Source organism: Pleurodeles waltl, chromosome 7 (assembly GCF_031143425.1).
Source record: "Pleurodeles waltl isolate 20211129_DDA chromosome 7, aPleWal1.hap1.20221129, whole genome shotgun sequence".
In the NCBI taxonomy this organism is placed as follows: Eukaryota; Metazoa; Chordata; class Amphibia; order Caudata; family Salamandridae; genus Pleurodeles; species Pleurodeles waltl.
This window is the reverse complement of record NC_090446.1, coordinates 702,851,197-702,876,050: the sequence shown is the minus strand read 5'-3', so window position 1 is coordinate 702,876,050 and position 24,854 is coordinate 702,851,197. Positions and strand designations below refer to the sequence as shown.

Below are 24,854 nucleotides of genomic sequence, written 5' to 3'. Positions count from 1 at the left end.
GGTCCCAGCTGAAGTAGTAACTCCTTGGTTTTCCTATGTTTCCTGCTGAACTTGGTTGGGCTTTGTTGTGTGTGTGTGTGTGTGTGTGTGTGTGTGTGTGTGTGTGGGGGGGGGGGGGGGGGGGGGGCATCTTCACTTGCTGGAGTGCCTTGGGGTACTGTAACAGGAGGCCTGAGGCTCACTGCCAGGTGTTACAGTTCCTATAGGGGGGAGGTGTGAATTACCTCCATCCAGAGCAAGCTTTGTTTTTGGCCTCCGAGAGCACAAAGGCCCTCACCCATGGGGTCAGAAACTTGTCCGCTAGGGGCAGGCTGGCACAGACCATTCAGTCCTACACTAGAAGATTGGGTAAAATAGATGGGATATCTCCAAGATGTCATCTGTGTGCTTTTTAGAATGAATCCAACACACGCTTGGGAGTTTATTGTGCGGAGAAGTTTGATATCAAACTTCCCAGTATTCAGTGAAGCCGTTATGGAGCTGTGGAGTTCGAAATGACAAACTCTCAGACCATATACTTAATATGGCCACACTACACTTTATAATGTCCAAAAATGGTCTTAGACACTGTAGGGACATATTGCTCATGCAGCTATGCCCTCGCCTGTGGTATAGTGCACCCTGCCTTAGGGCTGTAGGGCATGCTACAGGGGTGTAGGAAGTTGGCTCTGTATGTGCTATTTCAAAGTAAGGAATAGCATGCACAGAGTCCAAGGGTTCCCCTTAGAGGTAAAATAGTGGTAAAAATAGATAATACTAATGCTCTATTTTGTGGTAGTGTGGTCGAGCAGTAGGCTTATCCAAGGAGTAGTGTTAAGCATTTGTTGTACATACACATAGACAATAAATGAGGTACACACACTCAGACAAATCCAGCCAATAGGTTTTGTTATAGAAAAATATCTTTTCTTAGTTTATTTTAAGAACCACAGGTTCAAATTTAACATGTAATATCTTGTTTGAAAGGTATTGCAGGTAAGTACATTAGGAACTTTGAATCATTTCAATTGCATGTATACTTTTCAAGTTATTCACAAATAGCTATTTCAAAAGTGGACACTTAGTGCAATTTTCACAGTTCCTGGGGGAGGTAAGTTTTTGTTAGTTTTACCAGGTAAGTAAGACACTTACAGGGTTCAGTTCTTGGTCCAAGGTAGCCCACCGTTGGGGGTTCAGAGCAACCCCAAAGTTACCACACCAGCAGCTCAGGGCCGGTCAGGTGCAGAGTTCAAAGTGGTGCCCAAAACGCATAGGCTATAATGGAGAGAAGGGGGTGCCCCGGTTCCGGTCTGCTTGCAGGTAAGTACCCGCGTCTTCGGAGGGCAGACCAGGGGGGTTTTGTAGGGCACCGGGGGGGGACACAAGCCCACACAGAAATTTCACCCTCAGCGGCGCGGGGGCGGCCGGGTGCAGTGTTAGAACAAGCGTCGGGTTCGCAATGTAAGTCAATGAGAGATCAAGGGATCTCTTCAGCGCTGCAGGCAGGCAGGGGGGGGCTTCCTCGGGGAAACCTCCACTTGGGCAAGGGAGAGGGACTCCTGGGGGTCACTTCTGCAGTGAAAGTCCAGTCCTTCAGGTCCTGGGGGCTGCGGGTGCAGGGTCTTTTCCAGGCGTCGGGACTTAGGTTTCAGAGAGTCGCGGTCAGGGGAAGCCTCGGGATTCCCTCTGCAGGCGGCGCTGTGAGGGGCTCAGGGGGGACAGGTTTTGGTACTCACAGTCGTAGAGTAGTCCGGGGGTCCTCCCTGAGGTGTTGGTTCTCCACCAGCCGAGTCGGGGTCGCCGGGTGCAGTGTTGCAAGTCTCACGCTTCTTGCGGGGAGTTGCAGGGTTCTTTAAAGCTGCTTCTTGAAACAAAGTTGCATTCTTTTTGGAGCAGGTCCGCTGTCCTCGGGAGTTTCTTGTAGTCGTCGAAGCAGGGCAGTCCTCAGAGGATTCAGAGGTCGCTGGTCCCTTTGGAAGGCGTCGCTGGAGCAGAGTTCTTTGGAAGGCAGGAGACAGGCCGGTGAGTTTCTGGAGCCAAGGCAGTTGTTGTCTTCTGGTCTTCCTCTGCAGGGGTTTTCAGCTAGGCAGTCCTTCTTGTTGTTGTTGCAGGAATCAGATTTTCTAGGGTTCAGGGTAGCCCTTAAATACTAAATTTAAGGGCGTGTTTAGGTCTGGGGGGTTAGTAGCCAATGGCTACTAGCCCTGAGGGTGGGTACACCCTCTTTGTGCCTCCTCCCAAGGGGAGGGGGTCACAATCCTAACCCTATTGGGGGAATCCTCCATCTGCAAGATGGAGGATTTCTAAAAGTTAGAGTCACTTCAGCTCAGGACACCTTAGGGGCTGTCCTGACTGGCCAGTGACTCCTCCTTGTTGCTTTCTTTGTTCCCTCCAGCCTTGCCGCCAAAAGTGGGGGCCGTGGCCGGAGGGGGCGGGCAACTCCACTAAGCTGGAGTGCCCTGCTGGGCTGTGACAAAGGGGTAAGCCTTTGAGGCTCACCGCCAGGTGTTACAGCTCCTGCCTGGGGGAGGTGTTAGCATCTCCACCCAGTGCAGGCTTTGTTACTGGCCTCAGAGGGACAAAGGCACTCTCCCCATGGGGCCAGCAACATGTCTCTAGTGTGGCAGGCTGCTGGAACTAGTCAGCCTACACAGACAGTCGGTTAAGTTTCAGGGGGAACCTCTAAGGTGCCCTCTGGGGTGTATTTTGCAATAAAATGTACACTGGCATCAGTGTGCATTTATTGTGCTGAGAAGTTTGATACCAAACTTCCCAGTTTTCAGTGTAGCCATTATGGTGCTGTGGAGTTCGTGTTTGACAAACTCCCAGACCATATACTCTTATGGCTACCCTGCACTTACAATGTCTAAGGTTTTGTTTAGACACTGTAGGGGTACCATGCTCATGCACTGGTACCCTCACCTATGGTATAGTGCACCCTGCCTTAGGGCTGTAAGGCCTGCTAGAGGGGTGACTGACCTATACTTGCATATGCAGTGAGAGGCTGGCATGGCACCCTGAGGGGAGTGCCATGTCGACTTACTCGTTTTGTTCTCACTAGCACACACAAGCTGGTAAGCAGTGTGTCTGTGCTGAGTGAGAGGTCTCCAGGGTGGCATAAGACATGCTGCAGCCCTTAGAGACCTTCCTTGGCATCAGGGCCCTTGGTACCAGAGGTCCCAGTTACAAGGGACTTATCTGGATGCCAGGGTCTGCCAATTGTGGACACAAAAGTACAGGTTAGGGAAAGAACACTGGTGCTGGGGCCTGGTTAGCAGGCCTCAGCACACTTTCAATTGTAAACATAGCATCAGCAAAGGCAAAAAATCAGGGGGCAACCATGCCAAGGAGGCATTTCCTTACAAGGGGTGACTTCCCTATGCCACAGGCAGTGTTTTGTGGACATGGCACACTGAGGGGGATGCCATGTCGACTTTGCCTTTTTCTCCCCTCCAACATTCACAATCTGTAATGGAAGGGTGCATGTGTTTGGTGAGAGGTCCCTTACGGTGGCACAAAATATGCTGCAGCCCTTAGGGATCCTCCCTGGCCACTGGTACCTTTTACAAGGGACGTATCTGTGTGCCAAAGGTGTGCCAGTTATGGAAATAATGGTACATTTGTAGGGAAACAACACTGGTGCTGGGGCCTGTGTGCCTGCTGCCCTTTTCAAGAGTTGTAGACACCCAGGACATCTAGTGACAAGGGTCTATCTAGAAAGTTAGGAGTCTACTCCCTCCTCTGAAGAGTCAGTGTTTAAGTCTTCTCGGTGCTCCTTATGTGTACCCTGTTCTTTGAAGGAGACATCTTCGATGTTATGTTTCTCTAGTCGTGTGTTTCAAGCTTAGTCAGACTTGAGCCCTGGGTTCTCTTCCTGGACTACTTTCAACTCGGTTGGTCTTGGTGGGATTTAAAAACCCTTCAATCACTGGTCAGCTTGTTTTCACTTTGCAAAAGTGCCACAATTTCAGCTTTGAGTAAAAAAAAATTTAAGTCAACCTTACGCTCCCGCTACTCATCATCCAACGCTGGTGTATACTTACTCTTTGATGTCCGTGGTTCCCAGACCTTCACATACAACCGCTCACAAAAGTTCAGGTTTTCATTTTTCCTGGGGGGTTGGGGGGAGGAGTTTGGTTTGCTCAAAGTACCTTGAAGTACTGGATTACTAAATAAGCAGCAAGTAATGCATAGCTTTCAGCCAATTCCTTTGAAAATGGCTTCTAAAATTCTTTATATCTATTTTCCAAAAAGACCTGGCTTTATTGGATGTATACCAAATCTTATCTAAAATGGTGAGCTGATACTAGATGAGCTGGGCTCAACTATAATACGACAGCAGAAAGTCTAACATACAAATTTCACATATTAAACGGAGCTGGTGCAGGACAACATGAAAAAAAACCTTTCGCTTTCCTAGCTAAAATTCTTTCAACCTTTTAGGATCTGTGTGCCTATAAGAGTTAGGTTTTTCTCTGCACTACATCAATCCTAGCATTAGATTTAAGAAACACAGAAACAGAGGTTGCAGTTAAAAATATATTTCAGTTAATTGTTTTTAAAAAGGGACTGGGCAGAGAGGCTGCGGCCAAGTGCTTCAGATACCTTTAACACTACAGAGAAGTTTTTCAGCCTGCTGAAAGCAATGTTTCAGATTACGCTGGGGAAGAGGGCGGACATAAAGTAGCAGAACATCAACATTTAAAGAAACCTTGAATTTTATATATAAACATATATCTCTGAAATAAATGTTTTGCTTAACCAAGTGGGTCATAGACTTCAAATACATGTGCCAGCCAGCAACTTATAATTTACATAAATCACACCTTTCAAACATCTCACCAGTAAATATACTGGTTACATTCTGCATGAACTTAAGATAAGAAAGGTATTTTAAGTTTGCAATAACACAATTGCTACAAAAGAAGGGAAAAGAGCAGTACATCTTAACATACTTCATTTCACAATGGTGACTTGCTCAGGTTTTAAACGATAGTTGTTCTACCAGTTTAAATTTGCAGATAAAGCCAATACTTTAAGCTAAATCCTTTAAATCACTGTAACAAACAGGAGAAACTTTAAAACAAATAATTTTAGGAGTACAGTTGTATTCCACCTCAATGCCTTAAGTTTCTACAAATATTTCAAAATTAAAGAGGCAACAAAATATCAAATTAACTTACTTTAAGGATTTCATCCACACAGCTCACATCACCAGATCCGGAAGCCTAAAAAACAAAATCCACATCAGTTAACTAATAAAATGGTAAATGTCATTCATCCTTTACCTGTACAATACTGGGATTCAAAAGTAATAAAAAAAATCTCAGTTTAACTCCAAGCCTGAACTTCTATATAACTTAAAACCTTATGAACAAGTTGGAGTAATAATATCTGCAACTGCTGAGAGTACCCATCATTTCTGCTTCTGCCACAATTGACAATCAAGTCAAAGCTGTCCTGACATTTCTGGATAATGAACACATTATAACCATTCTGGTGAAACCAGAAACTGATGTATGTTTTCTTTCATACATCCTAATGAATGAACTTGTCCAACAAAATATTCTTTGACTCAATGGCACTCTTGTACCATCGCCATCATTTACCATTCTGCAGTCCATGGTATCCTTTGGCTTTCAAATATCTTTATCTATAATCAAAAGTTACCTGGACTCTGGCTCCATACATTTGCTTTCTCTTGGCTTATACTTTTAGACATTCTGGCTTTGTGTAGCACTTTCACACACAGTATCTTATTGTATTGCAACAGGCCACTGCCACCTTTGCAACTTCTTGATGAAAATGTTTCTCACTCAAGGGAGTTTGCGGCATTCACCTAGTGTTGGAACAGAAGAGGTCCCATGCATTCATCTGGTAAGAGCACACCACAGGAAGCTCTGCAGGTTCTTTGACATTTTATTTTAACATACTCTACAGTCAGGTATGTGCACGATAATTTTCTGCAATATAGAATGTGAACCCGAGTGCAGATCTCTGGGATGGAGAAGAGACCATTGTGTGCACACTTCTTTATTGAGCATTAGCCCTCAGTAGTCCTGTGAACTAAAAGTGTTGGCAGTAACAGATTTCAGTGGCAGGACAGGCCTTTATAACTGTCACCTGCCATGGAGAGTTGTCTACCGACTTCTTCAGTGCCTTTAAATCAGTCTTTAGTTCCCTTTTACCAACGCCTTCACTCCATCCAAGTGAAAAACTGAGGACAATGGTGTGTATAACCCATGCGTACATACAGCAGGCTCTGCGTGGAGTGTTTGCAACATGTGGCTGTAGACACACAGGAATCAGTTTTGATTTCCTGCACTGAAGTGGAACCTGGAGGATTGTAGAGCTACAGACAGCAATATGAATGCACAGCTAATACATAGTACTTTTGTGAGATTTTAAAATCGACCAGACACCAGGGTGTTGTTGACTGTAGAAAGGGCACACTGTGGTGTAGTAAACACCCCCAACCTTTATTCTTCATTCTTTCACAGAACTGTTACCTACAACAAGTAGTGGTTAAACGAGGAAGCATCTCATTATTTTATGCTTTTGGCCTGGGTCACACCTACCAAGAACTCCAAAACTCTCACTTGTCATGCTTTAAGATGAATACCATGGCTGGAACAGTCTGGGAGGAACATGGGAGGGCAAAGGTGAAATGTTACTTACTTGCATTCCAAAACAGGCATGGTAGGCATCTTCATTAATTATATTATTGTTACAATCATGCCACTTGCATGTGGGGATCTAAAATTTTTTACCATAGTTTAAACTTTTAGGAGCTTACCTGTCATTATGCACTGCAGATAACCACAGGATAGCCTATGGTTTTTCTAGAATTCTTTGAGTAATTTAAAGAACCAATAAAGTGGAAAACCTTACACAAAATTAGACTGGAAGCATAGCCTCAATGTTGAGAACTGAAAAACGTGAAGAAAAAGGAAGAAAAATGTTGTGGTCATATTGGGAGCCCTAAAAAGATGAATGGCAATAGTATGTTGTTCTTTTAGAAAACCAGCCGTGTCTCAGCCCCAGCATGCCTTGTAACATGCCTTTTACTAGCAGTTGGATCATATAGTCAAAATATTTTTGAAAGGTTTAATGTAGAGATGTAATTGGGGAAGCACAGTACACGAACTGGAAAGAGTGGAGGAGGGAGAGCATTAATCACTTCTATCTAGATACATACAATGCAGAACATGGAATACAAGTAACTTTAGCCTGCACTACAGTATGTCCACTGATAACCAGAAATCTTAGACTAAAAAAGAAGCACAACCCCACTAGATTGCAGTACCCAGTAGAAAATCGAAATAAAGCAAGGCTAAACATGAAAATGCTAACCAATCTGTTCTTGTTTTTCAAAGCAGCTTATCCTACTGCTACATCTACTCTGATGTAGTGTCTAAACATTTCTATTTATCAAACGTATGAAGGAATTTCTAAGTAGCAGCATCACATATTTGATCGAGTTATATCTGCTTTTTCCCAGTGGAATATGTCCAGGCTTTACAGATAACAGATTGTTTGCTAGCTAGTAGCAAACAAGCAGTGCACGAAACAGTCCATCTGGCTAGTGGCCGCTTTAAATTGAGAAAACTCTAAAGCAAGGATTACAGTTAACAAAGAGGACCAGATTGAGATTCCATGGTGGGGAAGGTGTGCTCGTAAGAGGAAACAAGTTTCAGACCTTCTATAAATCCTTTATCTATGATAGGCTCAAAGATGACCCTTGAGAGTGGCCTATACATTTATAACTGCCAGCTCGGTCAACCTTCATCAATCAAATCTATTATTCCATTTGACTGGTGTAGAAGATAAATAAAATATTTTTTGGCAGAATTAAATAAAAATATGTTTGTCATCATAAGAAAAAATTTCTTCATTTAAAATAGTAAGATGACCTATTGGAAGGTCACTGTCTTTCGTAAGACATCCATACACTGAGGTGGTAGATTCAAATGCAGATAGTGTACGAATTCAGGAGTCATACTACCAAGTGCAATGTCAATATGCTGGGATGGAACATGTGGCCCTAGAGTCGGACAGGAGATTCGGTCTTGGTGGAAGCTTCTTGTATCATCTTAAAAACATGCAGAGAAGATCTAGACCCTTCTGGAACAATCAAAATAAACTTTGCTCTGGAGCAGCGCAGTTTTATTGGAATACATGGAAGTGGTGGAAAACGGTAAAGAAATCTCCCAGTCCTTTTCAGTTCATGGAAGCGTGATATCCATGTAAGCAAGCGCTGACATCAAGAGCCTCAATGCTCCACATAAGGGTAAGACCTGTATATATCCTGCTATACATAATATAATAAATTCCATAACAACATGCAATCAACCAAAACATAAGTGTTGGAAACTTTCCCACCGAAAGTAAAACAACAGTTCCCATTATTTTGATGTAATATTGCGGGCATGGAAGGTGATTTCGGGTATTGAATAATTCTGGATTTAATGCAATGTATAATAGTAGTTTCTCTATTTAACAGGTTAGATGCGGTCCGGAAATCAAACTCATATGCACCCTACACTGGGAACAATGCAGAAGGCCACTGATCTTAGGGGAGATAAAACTTCGTGAACTGGAGTATTGGATGACCTTTCTGACAAAACAGATGATAATCTCACCACGGAAGAGGGCACTTGTCCTTCCTTAAAGCCAGAGTCACAACTAGATAAGAATGTTGCAAATGGTTTGACATAGAATTCGTTAGATTGATATGCAGACATAATTGATTTAGCAGACAGGCTGTGTTTAAGTACGTTAAAGCTTTATCAGGACTGATGTTTCTTTAGTGAGAAACTATCCTGATAACAGTAAATTTAATGTACCTATTTTCTTAAATGTGCTGCTGCTACAGATATACACTTGGACAATGTTCCTGGTGCTAACTACAGACCAAAGGGCAGGACCATATAATACTAATGTCACTACCCCTCCACGAACCTCAGATACTTTGTGCTTCCTTACAATATAGAAAAATGAATCTTTGAGGTATACTACGCACCACTCTGTTTCAGTTGCAGAAAATATGATGCATTGCTAGTATACATATTTTTTTCTCTTTTGATCCAGTTGGAGGGCTGGTTTCAGATGTAGGATAAGTCTGAATTTTCAATCAGACCCTTTTTTTCCAAACCAAATGAATCCCACTTTCTCTGTTTAATAGAGGGACTGGGTCTAGCATTCGTTTGTCCCAGATTATGGAAGTTTTCAACAGGAGGAACATTCAGTGGAATGGATGGATGTGGAATTCTGAAATGCATATACAGGAAAAATTTCTGGAAATCGTAAACAGCTTTATAAGTTATTTAATCAATGTGGGTTCCAGTGTCACAACTTCAATAGTTGGGTGTGATACCCAATGTCTTCACTGTGCATAGTGCAATCCTTCTTCCTCATTCAATCTGAATTACTTTTTACAGTCTGATAAAGGCTGGACACATCCTTGGAAATACATGTCACGCACTTCAAGACAGTCACTCCTACGACAAGCATCAAAAGACCCTGATTTTAGTTGTAAGGAAATGCCTCCTTGGCATGGTTACCCCCTGACTTTTTGCCTTTGCTGATGCTATGTTTTGAATTGAAAGTGTGCTGAGGCCTGCTAACCAGGCCCCAGCACTAGTGTTCTTTCCCTAACCTGTACTTTTGATTCCACAATTGGCACACCCTGGCCTCCAGGTCAGTCCCTTGTAACTGGTACCTCTGGTACCAAGGGCCCTGATGTCAGGGAAAGTCTCTAAGGGCTGCAGCATGTCTTAGACCACCCTGGAGACCCCTCACTCAGCACAGACACACTGCTTGCCAGCTTGTGTGTGCTAGTGAGAACAAAATGAGTAAGTCGACATGGCACTCCCCTCAGGGTGCCATGCCAGCCTCTCACTGCCTATGCAGTATAGATAAGTCCCCCCTCTAGCAGGCCTTACAGCCCTAAGGCAGGGTGCACTATACCATAGGTGAGGGCACCAGTGCATGAGCACTGTGCCCCTACAGTGTCTAAGCCAAACCTTAGACATTGTAAGTGCAGGGTAGCCATAAGAGTATATGGTCTGGGAGTCTGGCAAACACGAACTCCACAGCACCATAATGGCTACACTGAAAACTGGGAAGTTTGGTATCAAACTTCTCAGCACAATAAATGCACACTGATGCCAGTGTACATTTTATTGTGAAACACACCCCAGAGGGCACCTTAGAGGTGCCCCCTGAAACCTTAACCAACTACCTGTGTAGGCTGACTGGTTTTAGCAGCCTGCCACACTCGAGACATGTTGCTGGCCACATGGGGAGAGTGCCCTTGTCACTCTGTGGCCAGTAACAAAGCCTGCACTGGGTGGAGATGCTATCACCTCCCCCAGGCAGGAGCTGTAACACCTGGCGGTGAGCATCAAAGGCTCACCCCCTTTGTTCCAGCAGCACAGGACACTCCAGCTAGTGGAGTTGCCCGCCCCCTCCAGCCACGGCCCCACTTTCGGCGGCAAGGCCGGAGGAAATAATGAGAATAACAAGGAGGAGTCACTGGCCAGTCAGGACAGCCCCTAAGGTGTCCTGAGCTGAAGTGACTCTGACTTTTAGAAATCCTCCATCTTGCAGATGGAGGATTCCCCCAATAGGGATAGGAATGTGACCCCCTCCCCTTGGGAGGAGGCACAAAGAGGGTGTACCCACCCTCAGGGCTAGTAGCCATTGGCTACTAACCCCCCAGACCTAAACACGCCCTTAAATTTAGTATTTAAGGGCTTCCCTGAAACTAAGAATTTAGATTCCTGCAACTTACAGAAGAAGAGGACTGCTGAGCTGAAAAACCCTGCAGAGAAGAAGACACCAACTGCTTTGGCCCCAGTCCTACCGGCCTGTCTCCCTCCTTCGGAAGAAAACTGCTCCAGCGACGCTTTCCCCAGGACCAGCGACCTCTGAATCCTCAGAGGACTGCCCTGCTTCCAAAAGACCAAGAAACTCCCGAGAACAGCGGCCCTGTTCAACAAAGACTGCAACCTTGTTTCCAGAGGAGCAGATTTAAAGACCCCTGCAATCCCTGCAAGAAGCGTGAGACTTGCAACACTGCCCCCGGCGACCCCAACTCGACTGGTGAAGAAACAACGCTACAGGGAGGACCCCCAGGCGTCTCCAAGACTGAGTAACCAAAGTTGTCCCCCCTGAGCCCCCACATCGACGCCTGCAGAGGGAATCCCGAGGCTCCCCCTGACCGCGACTGCCTGACTCTAAGATCCCGACGCCTGGAAAAGACCATGCACCCGCAGCCCCCAGGACCGGAACTCCTGTGCAGGAGTGACCCCCAGGAGGCCCTCTCCCTTGCCCAGGTGGTGGCTACCCCGAGGAGCCCCCCCCTTGCCTGCCTGCAACACTGAAGAGACCCCTTGGTCTCTCACTGAAACCTATTGGAAGCCCGACGCGTGTTTGCACACTGCACCCGGCCGCCCCCGCGCTGCTGAGGGTGTACTTTTTGTGCTGACTTGTGTCCCCCCCGGTGCCCTACAAAACCCCCCTGGTCTGCCCTCCGAAGACGTGGGTACTTACCAGCTGGCAGACTGGAACCGGGGCACCCCCTTACCTCCATTGAAGCCTATGTGTTTTGGGCACCTCTTTGACCTCTGCACCTGACCGGCCCTGAGCTGCTGGTGTGGTAACTTTGGGGTTGCTCTGAACCCCCAACGGTGGGCTACCTTGGACCCTAATTTGAACCCCGTAGGTGGTTTACTTACCTGCAAGAACTAACAATAACTTACCTCACCCAGGAACTGTGAAAATTGCACTGTGTCCACTTTTAAAATAGCTATATGTGTTTTATGTAAACAATATATATGCTATTGTGATTATTCAAAATTCCTAAAGTACTTACCTGCAATACCTTTCAAATGAGATATTACATGTAGAATTTGAACCTGTGGTTCTTAAAATAAACTAAGAAATGAAAATGTCACTTACCCAGTGTACATCTGTTCGTGGCATCAGTCGCAGTAGATTCGCATGTTCTGCAATAGCTCGCCATCTGGTGTTGGGCCGGAGTGTTACAAGTTGTTTTTCTTCGAAGAAGTCTTTCGAGTCACGGGACCGAGTGACTCCTCCTTTTGTCTCCATTGCGCATGGGCGTCGACTCCATCTTCGATTGTTTTTCCCCGCAGAGGGTGAGGTAGGAGTTGAATTGTAGTAATAGTGCCCATGCAATGGAGTGACTAAGTATGCACCTATTTAAGGTTGAGATGATACATATATAAATAATTGAAGGTAACTTCCAAACTGCTACAGGCTCCCGGGGAGGCGGGTGGGCACATGCGAATCTACTGCGACTGATGCCACGAACAGATGTACACTGGGTAAGTGACATTTTCAGTTCGATGGCATCTGTCGCTGTAGATACGCATGTTCTGCAATAGACTAGTAAGCAGTTATTTCCCCAAAAGCGGTGGATCAGCCTGTAGGAGTGGAAGTAGTCTGAAATAATGTCCTTAATACAGCTTGACCTACTGTGGCTTGTTGTGCGGATAACACGTCTACACAGTAGTGCTTGGTGAATGTGTGAGGCGTAGACCATGTGGCTGCCTTACATATTTCTTGCATTGGGATGTTTCCTAGAAAGGCCATGGTAGCACCTTTCTTTCTGGTTGAGTGTGCCCTTGGTGTAATGGGCAGCTGTCGTTTAGCTTTAAGGTAGCAGATTTGGATGCATTTAACTATCCATCTGGCTATACCTTGTTTTGAAATTGGGTTTCCTGCATGAGGTTTTTGAAATGCAATAAAGAGTTGTTTAGTCTTTCTGATGTTCTTTGTTCTGTCAATGTAATACATTAATGCTCTTTTGACATCTAATGTATGTAGTGCCCTTTCAGCTACGGTATCTGGCTGTGGAAAGAACACTGGAAGTTCCACTGTTTGATTTAGATGGAACGGTGAAATAACCTTTGGCAAAAATTTAGGATTGGTCCTTAGGACGACTTTATTTTTGTGTAGTTGTATAAAAGGTTCCTGTATAGTAAACGCCTGAATCTCGCTTACTCTTCTCAGGGAAGTAATGGCGATGAGAAATGCCACCTTCCAGGTTAGGAACTGTATGTCGCAGGAGTGCATGGGTTCAAAAGGTGGACCCATAAGTCTAGTTAGGACAACATTTAGGTTCCATGAAGGAACAGGTAGTGTTCTTGGTGGTATAATTCTCCTAAGGCCCTCCATGAATGCTTTAATGACTGGTATTTTATATAGGGAAGTTGAATAGGTAGTCTGCAGGTATGCAGATATTGCTGCAAGGTGAATCTTAATGGAAGAGAAAGCTAGGTTAGATTTTTGTAAGTGAAGCAAGTAACCCACTACATGTTCTGGAGTTGTGTGTAATGGTTGTATTTGATTAATATGGCAGTAGCAAACAAACCTCTTCCATTTACTTGCATAGCAGTGCCTGGTGGATGGCCTTCTTGCTTGTTTTATGACTTCCATACATTCTTGGGTAAGTTGTAAGTGCCCGAATTCTAGGATTTCAGGAGCCAGATTGCTAGATTCAGCGATGCTGGATCTGGGTGTCTGATCTTTTGGTTGTGCTGTGTCAACAGATCTGGCCTGTTGGGCAATTTGATGCAGGGTACCACTGATAGGTCTAGCAGCGTTGTGTACCAGGGTTGCCTTGCCCAAGTTGGTGCTATCAATATGAGTTTGAGTTTGCTTTGACTGAGTTTGTTTACCAGGTAAGGAAGGAGAGGGAGAGGAGGAAAAGCGTAAGCAAATATCCCTGACCAGTTCATCCATAGGGCATTGCCTTGGGATTGTTTGTGTGGGTATCTGGATGCGAAGTTTTGGCATTTTGCGTTCTCCCTTGTCGCAAACAAGTCTATCTGAGGTGTTCCCCAGAGTTTGAAATAAGTGTTCAGTATTTGGGGGTGAATTTCCCATTCGTGGACCTGTTGGTGATCTCGAGAGAGATTGTCTGCGAGTTGATTTTGTATCCCTGGTATAAACTGTGCAATTAGGCGAATTTGGTTGTGAATTGCCCAATGCCAAATTTTTTGTGCTAGCAGGCTTAACTGCGTGGAGTGCGTCCCTCCCTGCTTGTTTAGATAATACATTGTTGTCATGTTGTCTGTTTTGACGAGAATGTATTTGTGAACTATTATTGGTTGGAAAGCTTTTAGTGCTTGAAAAACTGCTAGAAGTTCTAGGTGATTGATATGCAGTTTTGTTTGATGTACGTTCCATTGTCCTTGTATGCTGTGTTGATTGAGGTGTGCTCCCCACCCTGTCATGGAAGCATCTGTTGTTATTACGTATTGTGGCACTGGGTCTTGGAAAGGCCGCCCCTTGTTTAAATTTATGTTGTTCCACCACAGAAGCGAGAGGTAAGTTTGGCGGTCTATTAACACCAGATCTAGAAGGTGACCCTGTGCTTGAGACCACTGTGATGCTAGGCATTGTTGTAAGGGCCTCATGTGCAGTCTTGCGTTTGGGACAATGGCTATGCATGATGACATCATGCCTAGGAGTTGTAATACCATCTTTGCCTGTATCTTTTGTGTTGGATACATGCGTTGTATGATGGTGTTGAAATTTTGAATTCTTTGTGGACTTGGAGTGGCTACTCCTTTTGATGTGTCTATTATGGCTCCCAGGTATTGTTGTACCTTGCGTGGCAGAATTTTGGATTTTGTGAAATTGACGGTGAACCCTAGTTTGAAGAGGGTTTGTATGATATGATTTGTGTGATTTGAGCACTCTATTAACGAATGGGCTTTGATTAGCCAGTCGTCTAGATATGGGAACACATGTATTTGCTGCCTTCTTATGTGTGCTGCGACCACTGCTAGACATTTGGTAAAGACTCTTGGTGCGGTTGTTAATCCGAAAGGCAGTACCTTGAATTGGTAATGTATTCCTTTGAATACAAACCTTAGGTATTTCCTGTGCGATGGGTGTATTGGTATATGGAAATAAGCATCCTTGAGGTCTAAAGTTGCCATGTAGTCGTGCAGTTTTAGCAATGGCAATACTTCTTGTAGTGTGACCATGTGGAAGTGGTCTGATTTGATGAAAGTGTTCACTACTCTGAGGTCTAGGATTGGTCTCAGCGTTTTGTCCTTCTTTGGTATTAGAAAGTACAGTGAGTAAACTCCTGTGTTTATTTGTGTGTTTGGCACTAATTCGATTGCATTCTTTTGCAATAGTGCCTGCACTTCTATCTCCAGGAGATTGGAATGGTGTGTTGTTAAATTTTGTGCTTTTGGTGGTATGTTTGGAGGGAATTGTAGAAATTCTATGCAATAACCATGTTGGATAATTGCTAGAACCCAAGTGTCTGTAGTGATTTCCTCCCATGCTTTGTAATGATGACCTATTCTTCCCCCCACTGGTGTTGTGTGGAGGGGGTGAGTGACATGTGAGTCATTGTTTAGTAGTAGGGGTTTTGGGGCTTTGAAATCTCCCTCTATTTCTAGGGAATTGCCCTCCTCTATATTGTCCCCGAAAACCTCCTCTATACTGTCCCTGGTAAGTGGACGGTGTTGCTTGTGAGGTGCTGGCTTGTGTGCTTTGACCCCGAAACCCCCCTCGAAAGGGCGTTTTACGGAATGTGCTGTAATTCCCTCTGCTCTGCGGGGAGTAGAGTGCGCCCATGGCTTTGGCAGTGTCTGTATCTTTTTTGAGTTTCTCAATCGCTGTGTCCACTTCTGGACCGAACAGTTCTTTTTCATTAAAAGGCATATTGAGAACTGCTTGTTGAATCTCTGGTTTAAATCCAGACGTTCGGAGCCATGCATGCCTTCTGATAGTTACAGATGTATTAATTGTCCGTGCAGCTGTATCTGCAGCGTCCATGGAGGAACGGATCTGGTTGTTGGAGATGGTCTGTCCCTCCTCAACCACTTGTTTTGCCCTATTTTGGAAGTCTTTGGGCAGATGTTCAATGAGATGTTGCATCTCGTCCCAGTGGGCTCTGTCATAGCGCGCAAGTAGTGCCTGGGAGTTCGCGATGCGCCACTGGTTTGCAGCTTGTGCTGCGACTCTCTTACCAGCTGCATCGAACTTGCGGCTTTCTTTATCTGGGGGTGGTGCATCTCCAGATGTGTGAGAGTTGGCCCTTTTCCTAGCTGCTCCTACAACAACAGAGTCTGGTGGCAGCTGTGTTGTGATGAAAGCCGGGTCCGTAGGAGGCGGCTTATACTTTTTTTCCACCCTTGGTGTGATTGCCCTACTTTTGACCGGGTCCTTAAATATGTCTTTTGCGTGCCGGAGCATACCAGGGAGCATAGGCAGGCTTTGGTAGGAGCTGTGGGTGGAGGAGAGTGTGTTGAACAAGAAATCATCCTCGACCTGTTCTGAGTGGAGGCTTACGTTGTGAAATTGTGCTGCTCTAGCCACCACCTGAGAGTACGCGGTGCTGTCTTCTGGTGGAGATGGTTTTGTAGGGTATGCCTCTGGGCTGTTATCTGACACTGGGGCGTCGTATAGGTCCCATGCGTCCTGGTCTTGGTCACCCTGGCTCATGGTGGTGTGAGCTGGGGAGTGTGATGGCGTTTGTGCTGGTGAAACGTTAATCACGGGCGGAGGAGAGGGTGGTGGTGTAACTCTTTTCACCACTTTTGGTTGTGGTGCTTGTTCCGTCTGGAACTCCAACCTTCTCTTTCTCCTAATGGGGGGAAGGGTGCTTATTTTTCCTGTCCCCTGCTGAATGAAGATACGCTTTTGCGTATGGTCCACATCAGTTGCTTGTAGCTCTTCCTCAAACCTATGCTTTTGCATTTGGGAGGTTAGCGAGTGCTCTTCTGTATAAGAGCCCGAAGCTGGGTCGCTTGCAGTTTGTTTCGGCATCGAAACTTTGTCTGCGTGTTTTTTCGGCTCCGAGGTGACTTTTTTCCTTTTCGGGGCCGAAACCTCTCGGCGTCGATCTGTTTCGGTGCCGCTGTCTCGGCGTCGAGCCGTGTCCACACCGGCATCTCGGTGTCGAGGCTTGTCTCCAGCACTTTCTCGGTCCCGAGAAGGCTGCGTGCCGGTGTCTCGACCGGAGTCGGACGATCTCGGCACTGTTTGGGCCTTTTTCGGTGCCGACGGTCGGTCACCGAATTTATGGGTCGAGCCATGGCCTGGTGGCAGTGGCGTCCCCTGGGCCTTGTAAATGTTTCTTTGTGTGGTTTTCGACGTCTTACTCACGGTTTGTGTATCGTCGAATCCTTCGGAGTCTGAGTCTTGGATCGAGAAGGTACCTTCCTCTTCCTGTTCCTCGAACTCCCGTCGGGCTGTCGGTGCGGACGCCATTTGAAGTCTTCTGGCTCGACGGTCTCGGAGTGTTTTTCGGGACCGGAACGCACGACAGGCCTCGCAGGTGTCTTCGCTGTGCTCAGGTGACAGGCACAGGTTGCAGACCAAGTGTTGGTCTGTGTAGGGGTATTTATTGTGGCATTTGGGGCAGAAACGGAACGGGGTCCGTTCCATCGGCGTTCCTCAGCACGCGGTCGGGCCGACCAGGCCCCGACGTAGGATCGAAAAACTACCCCGAAGGGCACCGGAGCTCTTCGATCTTCGATGCGGTGTTGAATCTAAGTACGCCGATCCCGAACGCAACAATACCGACGAAAATCTTCCGAAATTAACTATTTTTTCCGTTCCGAAACTCGGAGCGACAGGAACACGTCCGAACCCGATGGCGGAAAAAAAACAATCGAAGATGGAGTCGACGCCCATGCGCAATGGAGACAAAAGGAGGAGTCACTCGGTCCCGTGACTCGAAAGACTTCTTCGAAGAAAAACAACTTGTAACACTCCGGCCCAACACCAGATGGCGAGCTATTGCAGAACATGCGTATCTACAGCGACAGATGCCATCGAACATATATTTTTCTATACAAAAACCTATTGGCTGGAATTGTCTGAGTGTGTGTTCCTCATTTATAGCCTGTGTGTATGTACAACAAATGCTTAACACTACTCCTTTGATAAGCCTACTGCTCGACCACACTACTACAAAATAGAGCATTAGTATTATCTCTTTTTGCCACTATCTTACCTCTAAGGGGAACCCTTGGACTCTGTGCATACTATTCCTCACTTTGAAATAGTGCATACAGAGCCAACTTCCTACAAGGAAGTTTTTATGTCTTAATCTGTGTAGGAGCTGTTACTTTAGTTGCTTCCACTTACAGAAATGGTTCTTGTGCCATTTCTTCAAAGAACCTAGAAGCAAAAGAGTGCATTGAGAAAGTTTGGGCTGTAGGGTCCCCAAAATCCCAAAGAAGATGCACATGTAGTACCTAGTAAATTATTTAGTTTGGAAGCACTTGCCACAAAAACATCACGAAACATTGCGATGTGATCAACAGTCAAAATTTTCAAAGGAGATTCTGAAAGAAGTTAGCATTTAAGATGCTGAAGACAAATCTGTGTGAGACATCTTAATTTAAATTCCTTCTGTATACAAAGGATGGAAGTGCTCTCCTTCTGCTTCGTTTAGATGGAGGTTATTTAGTTCAGTGTGCAGCAAGTTCAGGTACTGTTCAGGTTTTTGTGCCAATACCGTAACAGTAAGTTCAGGTATTGGCGCAAAATAATGTTTAAAAAGCTGTAGGCGAAGCAGTATGCCTTGATGGACTGCTCCAGATGAATTTGAAGGGGATCCTCTGGTGGAACAACCAATGCTGTGCAAGGAAAGGTACGAGGATGAACGGCCAAAATTTGAGGCAGAAACCATTGGTGCGGTTTCACCTCAAGTGAAGGAGAGGATCTGTAACAAGATGCTGACCTGTAGAACGTCAAGCGATGTGACAACGATCTACAAGACAGAGAAAGGATTGCATGCCTTGACAATGCCACAATTGCAGGAGAATGTGGCATAAAGTCCGTAACGTCTGACTCTACTCCTGTCAGACTCCCAACTCCATCTCGGACCACACTCCTCCCAAATTTTGTCAATTCACTGTCATATTTGTTCTAAACAATAATAACAAGAATTTTGTCCACCCTTATCATTCGTAGAACTGAAAGTGTCAAGTCATTCTGAGATGGCCCGGATATAACATTCGATGAGAGACAGATTCTTGAAAAAGTGTTCCCTTACCAATGCCAAGGCCAACAAGAAACATCCCCAGATAATTATTTAAAGTGTAGTTTGAATTAACTTCCCCACGTTTCCCATCTTCTTGAAGATATTCTTAGGACCCTTTCTTTGGTGCTCATGCTATGGAAAGGGATTATGGAAGGCACACTGTAGAGGCTGAATGAGGTCACTTCTTGCTTTTTCTATTTCATAGAAGGGCCACATCAAGAGCGTTGGGAGGTTTTCTCACAGAAAGATTAAACAGTTGAATATAAAAAAGGTGGGAGGTCTTTGCAGATGTGAATGATGTTAAATGCAATTAAAAAAAGTGAGAGAAAATCCTGTCAGTGCCAGTGTTCATAAAGCCTTTGCATAGGAGAACGAAAAAAAGAAAAAAGAAAAGAAAAAAAAAAACTTACTATTTGCACTCACCTTCTCACAGCTGCTTAACTGGCTATATTGTCCCTCATGGTTTTCAGGTCGTTTAATGTGCTGCTTTGCGTAAGGTTTTTTACTACATGGAGCCTTTCTCAAAATAAAAACGGTTAAACTTAGACTTAGATAAACAATGGCATTGCTTCTGTACGTTATGCCAGCCTATGAAGTTAAGTTCTCAGATTCCCATGCACAGGCTGCAATTACTATAACCCTTATGGCTATCAAGGAAGATCCTACAGGACAGAACATAACTTTCTGAAACCTGTGCATGGGATGGACTTATGGAATAAATAAACTGTTTCTGTTCCATACTTATTCCAAGTTTCCAGCCAACCAGCCAGGGAGTCAAAACATCTCTAGCATTATCGAGAACTCCCCAGCAGTTACAACAGAGAAATTCTTGTTTGCCAGACTATGGAATCTGTGACTACCGCCTAACCTTTGCAGGTTCAGAATCAGAAACCTAGGGATTCCAACAAACTTTCAAAATGAGGATACGGTGGCCAAGCAAGATGGCCAACTAGATATCTCTCCCCGAGCTCCTATCCCCATCTAATAAATATCCTTAATAAATCCTGTTCTGATGTGGACATCCATCCACTGTCGTGCCTTCTGACACCACCTGCTGTCTGCCTGGGGGAGCCAGCCAGTGCGGTGAGGACTTCATTCATGCACCATGCCGCACTGCCTGGATGCAGACCGCGAGGGCCAGTGAGTGGACGCTGTCATGCAGAGTGGTGGAGAAGAGGAGTCCCATGCGCTGGGACTGGAGTATGAGGCACCACCCACTGATAAAACTGCTGTATTGATTCTCCGGAGCCTGTAATCAGCAGCCTCCATTGGGCAGCACTGGTGGAGGTCTAACAGCGGGCCGCAAGGCTATTCAGCAGTGTCGGCTGTGAGTTCACTGAGGAGCTCTGGAGGCCTAGAGCCCTGTGTGGACAGAGGAGCGTATCTCGCCCGAGGCGAGGACCGCCCCACTGATAGTCTCCGTGGGAGCCCCCTGGGGCCATCGGGCCGTGGGGACGAAGACGTGAGCATGGGCCGCCTGGGCCGGAGGTGGAGTAAAGTGGCCATTTTGACACGGTTATCCCCCACTTTTTGCCTGATATTGATGCCGACTTGACTGAGTATATGCTGGGAGCCTGCTAACCAGGCCCCAGCACCAGTGTTATTTCCCTAAACTGTACCATTGTTTCCATAACTGGCACACAGTTAAGTCACTTGTATAAAAGGACCAATGGTACCAAGCACTCTGTAGCCATGGAGGATCTCTAAGAGCTGCAGTATGTATTATGCCACACTAAAGAACCCCTCACCAAACAAATGCTCCCTGCCACTGTGTGTTTTGGTGTAGAGAAAAAGGTAAAGTCGACATGGCATCCCTCCCAGGGTGCCATGCCCATAAACCACTGCCTGTGGCATAGGTAAGTCACCCCTCTAGCAAGCCTTACAGCCCTAAGACAGGGTGGACTATACCACAGGTGAGGGCATAGCTGCATTATCAATGTGCCCCTACAGTGTCTAAGTCCATTCTTAGACATTGTAAGTGTAGTATGGCCATATTAAGTACATGGAATGGAACTTAGTTCCATGATGGGTCTACTGAAGACTGGGAAGTTTGGTATCAAGCTTCTCAGCACAATAAACCCACGCTGATTCCAATGTTGGATTTATTTTAAATTGCACACAGAGGGCATCTTAGAAATGCCCCCTGTATTTCCACAGCCCTCTAGGATAGGGCTTACTGGTCTGTGCCAGCCTGCCACTAACAGACAAGTTTCCGGCCCTGTTGGGTGAGGGCCTTTGTACCCTCTAGCATCAGGAACAAAGCCTGCTCTGGGAGGAGGTACTTCACACCTCCCCCTCTGCAGGAACTGCAACACTTGGTGGTGAGCCTCAAAGGCTCAGGCCTCCTGTTACAGTGCCCCAGGGCACTCCAGCTTGTCCAGCTGGCCCCTCCCCCCGACCAAGCCCCACTTTTGGTGGCAAAACAAGCAGGAGTGACAACTTTGGCTAAGACCACCCCTAAGGTGTCCAGAGCTGAAGTGACCGCCCCCTCCTTGCAGAAGCCTCCATCTTGTTTCGGAGGTGAAGGACCAATAGGGATAGCAATGTGCCTGCCTCCCCAAAGGGAGTGAACCCAGGAAGGGAGATGTCACCCTCAGGGACAGTAGCCATTGGCTACTGCCCTCTGACCCCTATAACATCTTTAAACTGTTTAGGGGCATCCATTAACCTTTCTCTTCAGATTCCTGGCAAGCTCAAGAAAGAAGGACTGAAGAGCCGACCCCCAGCAATAAAGGTTCCAGATGACAAATGACTTGGCCCCAGACCTACCGGCCTCTCTGCAGCCTCAAGACCCCTGCTACAAAAAGGAGACGCATCCTGCAGGTCCAGCAACCTCTACGAACCTGGAGAGGATTGCTTGCCCAGCAGAGGACCAAGAACTCCAGAGGATAGCGGCCCTGTCCAGAAGAAACCTTCCAAAAGGACTTCAGAACAGTCCTGGATACATCCACTCTGCACCTTACGCCAACAGTCCGTGTGGCTTACCGGTAGAAAGGAGGTCCACAGGCGACTCAGAGTCCACTCTGGGTTGACACCTCCTGGCCAACATGACGATGTCTGCAGCCTAAATCCACAGGACCTCCCTGGCCGCGACCAGATCCAACGAAGGTGCCTGGTGCCCAAAGGTCACCTGCAGGCCCCTGGCCTTGGGGAAACTGACTGATGATCCAGCAATGTCCAGTGGGCGACTCTCATACTTGTCCAGCCTTTGGGTTTCTAGAACCGACCCCCACGACCTAGCCTGTAGCATCTTTGTGACCCCTCACAGGGTGCCCCCCTCCCCCAACTGAAAAGCATTGGGCACCCAACGCTTTGTTTGCACTCTGCACCAAGCCGCCCCAGTTCAGGTGAGGGTGCGGGTTTGGTGCGGAACTGTGGCTCTCTTCGGAGCTCATCTAAGACCCCCCCCCCCCAAGGTCTGTGCCCTGAAGGTATATTTTTGCTATATAAAAACACTGGACGGGAGTTAGTCATTGAGTGTGTGCCCCATTTATTGACGTGAATATACAACAAATGCGTTGCACTACCCTCTGATAAGCCTAACTGCTCGACCACACTACCACAAAAGAGAGCATTAGTATTATCTACTTTAGCCTCTGTTAAGCCTCTCGGGAGCCCCTATACACTGTGCACACTTTACCTCATTTTGGTATAGTATATACAGAGCCACCTTCCTACAGCTGCAACCAGCCATCTTAGCAAGAGTCTGCGACAGGTGGGGGCCCTGCACGCTCAAGACTATCAGAGGCGGGAGCAGCTGTGGAGGAGTCCCCGACAGCAGTCAGGGTGGCCCAAGGAATGGGAGGCCACCCTGGGAGATACTAAGCAGAAGCGCAAGGCCTTGGAGGACGGCCTACCGCCGCGGCCTGGAAAGTGAGTCTGGACTTCCTCAGGTATTGGTGGAGGGACCAAGGAGGTGGCTGACAGGGAGAAGCTGCTTGGTGTCTGGAGCCGGCTTGGCCCCCTGGGTCCCCCCGCGTAGCCGTGGACTGCTGGAGTGAGGGGAGCTGGCGCCAGATCTGCTGGAGATTGCTTGTTGGCCCTCCCACCACCATCAATCCCCTACTCCTCCCGATCCTACCAGCACCAGAGAGTTGATAGCGGCGCTTGGGCGTAGTGATGTGGGTTCTGCCTTGCTCCTCAAGTGTCTACATTATCACATGAGTGAGACTGCCCGGGTTAGAGTGGGCATCGGGGGCATGACTTTCCTGACTAAGATTCGGAGTCGTGGACTACACCTTAGACATAGCCCCTGGAAAGGTGAGCAGCCCTCTGGAGCTGCTGGTTAGTGCAGGCCACCATGGTCAAACATAAATATTTTAAGATGCAACAGGTGAACAAAACTGGCAATTATACACAGGTCCTGCCACCTTGTGTCGTGTCTGGATGAGTGCATTGTGGACTCAGATGGGGGCTCCCGAAGGAAAAACCTCCGCTTGGTTAGTTTTCCTTTGAAGGCAGAGGGACCGTCAGATGAATTATACCTTGGAAGAGTGGATAACCACATCTCTCATTCCCAAGAAGCTCTCTAAATTTTTCACAATGGAGCGGGCCCACAGGGCACTGGTCCCTCCGCCAAAGCCCAAAGCACCCCCCCAAAAGGCCATTATTGCTCAACTCTTTAATTTCCAAGCTAGGTATGCTATTTTGTAGTGGGTCAGAGTGCACGGTCCTCTGAGGTTCCTGGGGCGGTCGATATCAATTTTCCCAGATAACACCCAAAGCGTACAAGACCAGAGAAAGATATTTTTGGCTGTAAAAAAAAAAAAGCCTAGTATTCCCAGCCAAGCCCTGAGTGCAACATAGAGACTTGGTACTCTTCTTTTGCCCAGTAGAGGCTAGTGACTGGCTGGATGCTTTCTTTGAGCCTGCGGGTCAGTGTGTGGACCACCAGGATTGGGACGCCTCTGCTATTCAGAACTGGACTGCCTGTCCTTTAAGGCGGAAAGGCAGACTGAGTCAGGATTTCAGCCAATCACTTAGTTGAATAATGTTCAGATGGTACCTTGAGGGTGACTGCTGATGTGCCTGACCAGGAAAAATCCTTTCAGCAGTGCGCAGTGCTCCTGAGGCATCTAGTGATAGCACCGGCATGGATTGATCCTAATCACTAAGTTGAGGCTTTGCTTTGGGACTGCTGGGCACCTTGGGAGGGGCTGCCGTTTTCTGAATGTGCTCTGGAATTACAAACTTCATGGAGTTATTCCTCTAGGGGGGTGTCCACACGACAACCAGGGGAAAGCGACTCCTGGCAGGTGGCGATTGGCTGCCTGGCGGGCTCTGGGGAGGAGTTGACTACACAAAAGGTTCGTAATGTTGGATATCGATTTTTTTCCCTTAGGTTTATAGTGTGAGGCCGAGAGTATCTAACAGCGAGTTGGGAGATGCAGGGGGGACCTTGAGTGTTTTGCCTTGCACCCTCTCTGGTATCTACACATCTTCCGAAGCAGACGAGTTTTAATACTGTTTGATCATTTGAAGTAATTGTTTTTTCAGTTGGGGTAATGGGGCCGTCTAGGATGGGCTGTAGCTGGGTGGGAGGACATGGCAAGACTGTCTGGGGGGGAGGGCGGGGGAGGGAGTTGGGGGAAATCTAGTACCAACGTTTGGTTTGAAGATGTGAATTTCTGCAATTATGATTAAGCGTATTGCAATTGTGTAATGTGGATCTACTTGCAGTTTCAGGATCGGCAGACCAAGAGGCTGCGGGGACGGGCGCGGTGGGTCGGAGTGAGAGGGAAGGACTACTAACTCTGGAAGCTGAAGGACCCTACGACTAAGTGTATGACATTTTGAGTGTCCGCAGTATTGACCAGCTGGAAAA

General features: G+C 46.7%; 1 protein-coding gene across 4 annotated transcripts in view; it reads right to left on the bottom strand.

Moving 5' to 3' along the window:
- Window positions 1–24,854, bottom strand: part of AFF4 (ALF transcription elongation factor 4) — a 902,368-nt gene that overhangs the window by 694,239 nt on the left and 183,275 nt on the right. For 3 of the 4 annotated variants that reach the window (XM_069244725.1, XM_069244727.1, XM_069244726.1), the window contains one exon: window positions 5,163–5,207. In XM_069244725.1, coding sequence (XP_069100826.1) covers window positions 5,163–5,207 — 45 coding nt within the window. Of the gene's footprint in view, window positions 1–5,162; window positions 5,208–5,649; window positions 5,710–24,854 lie in introns of those variants that run through there. The other variant, XM_069244728.1, reaches the window with a different exon arrangement.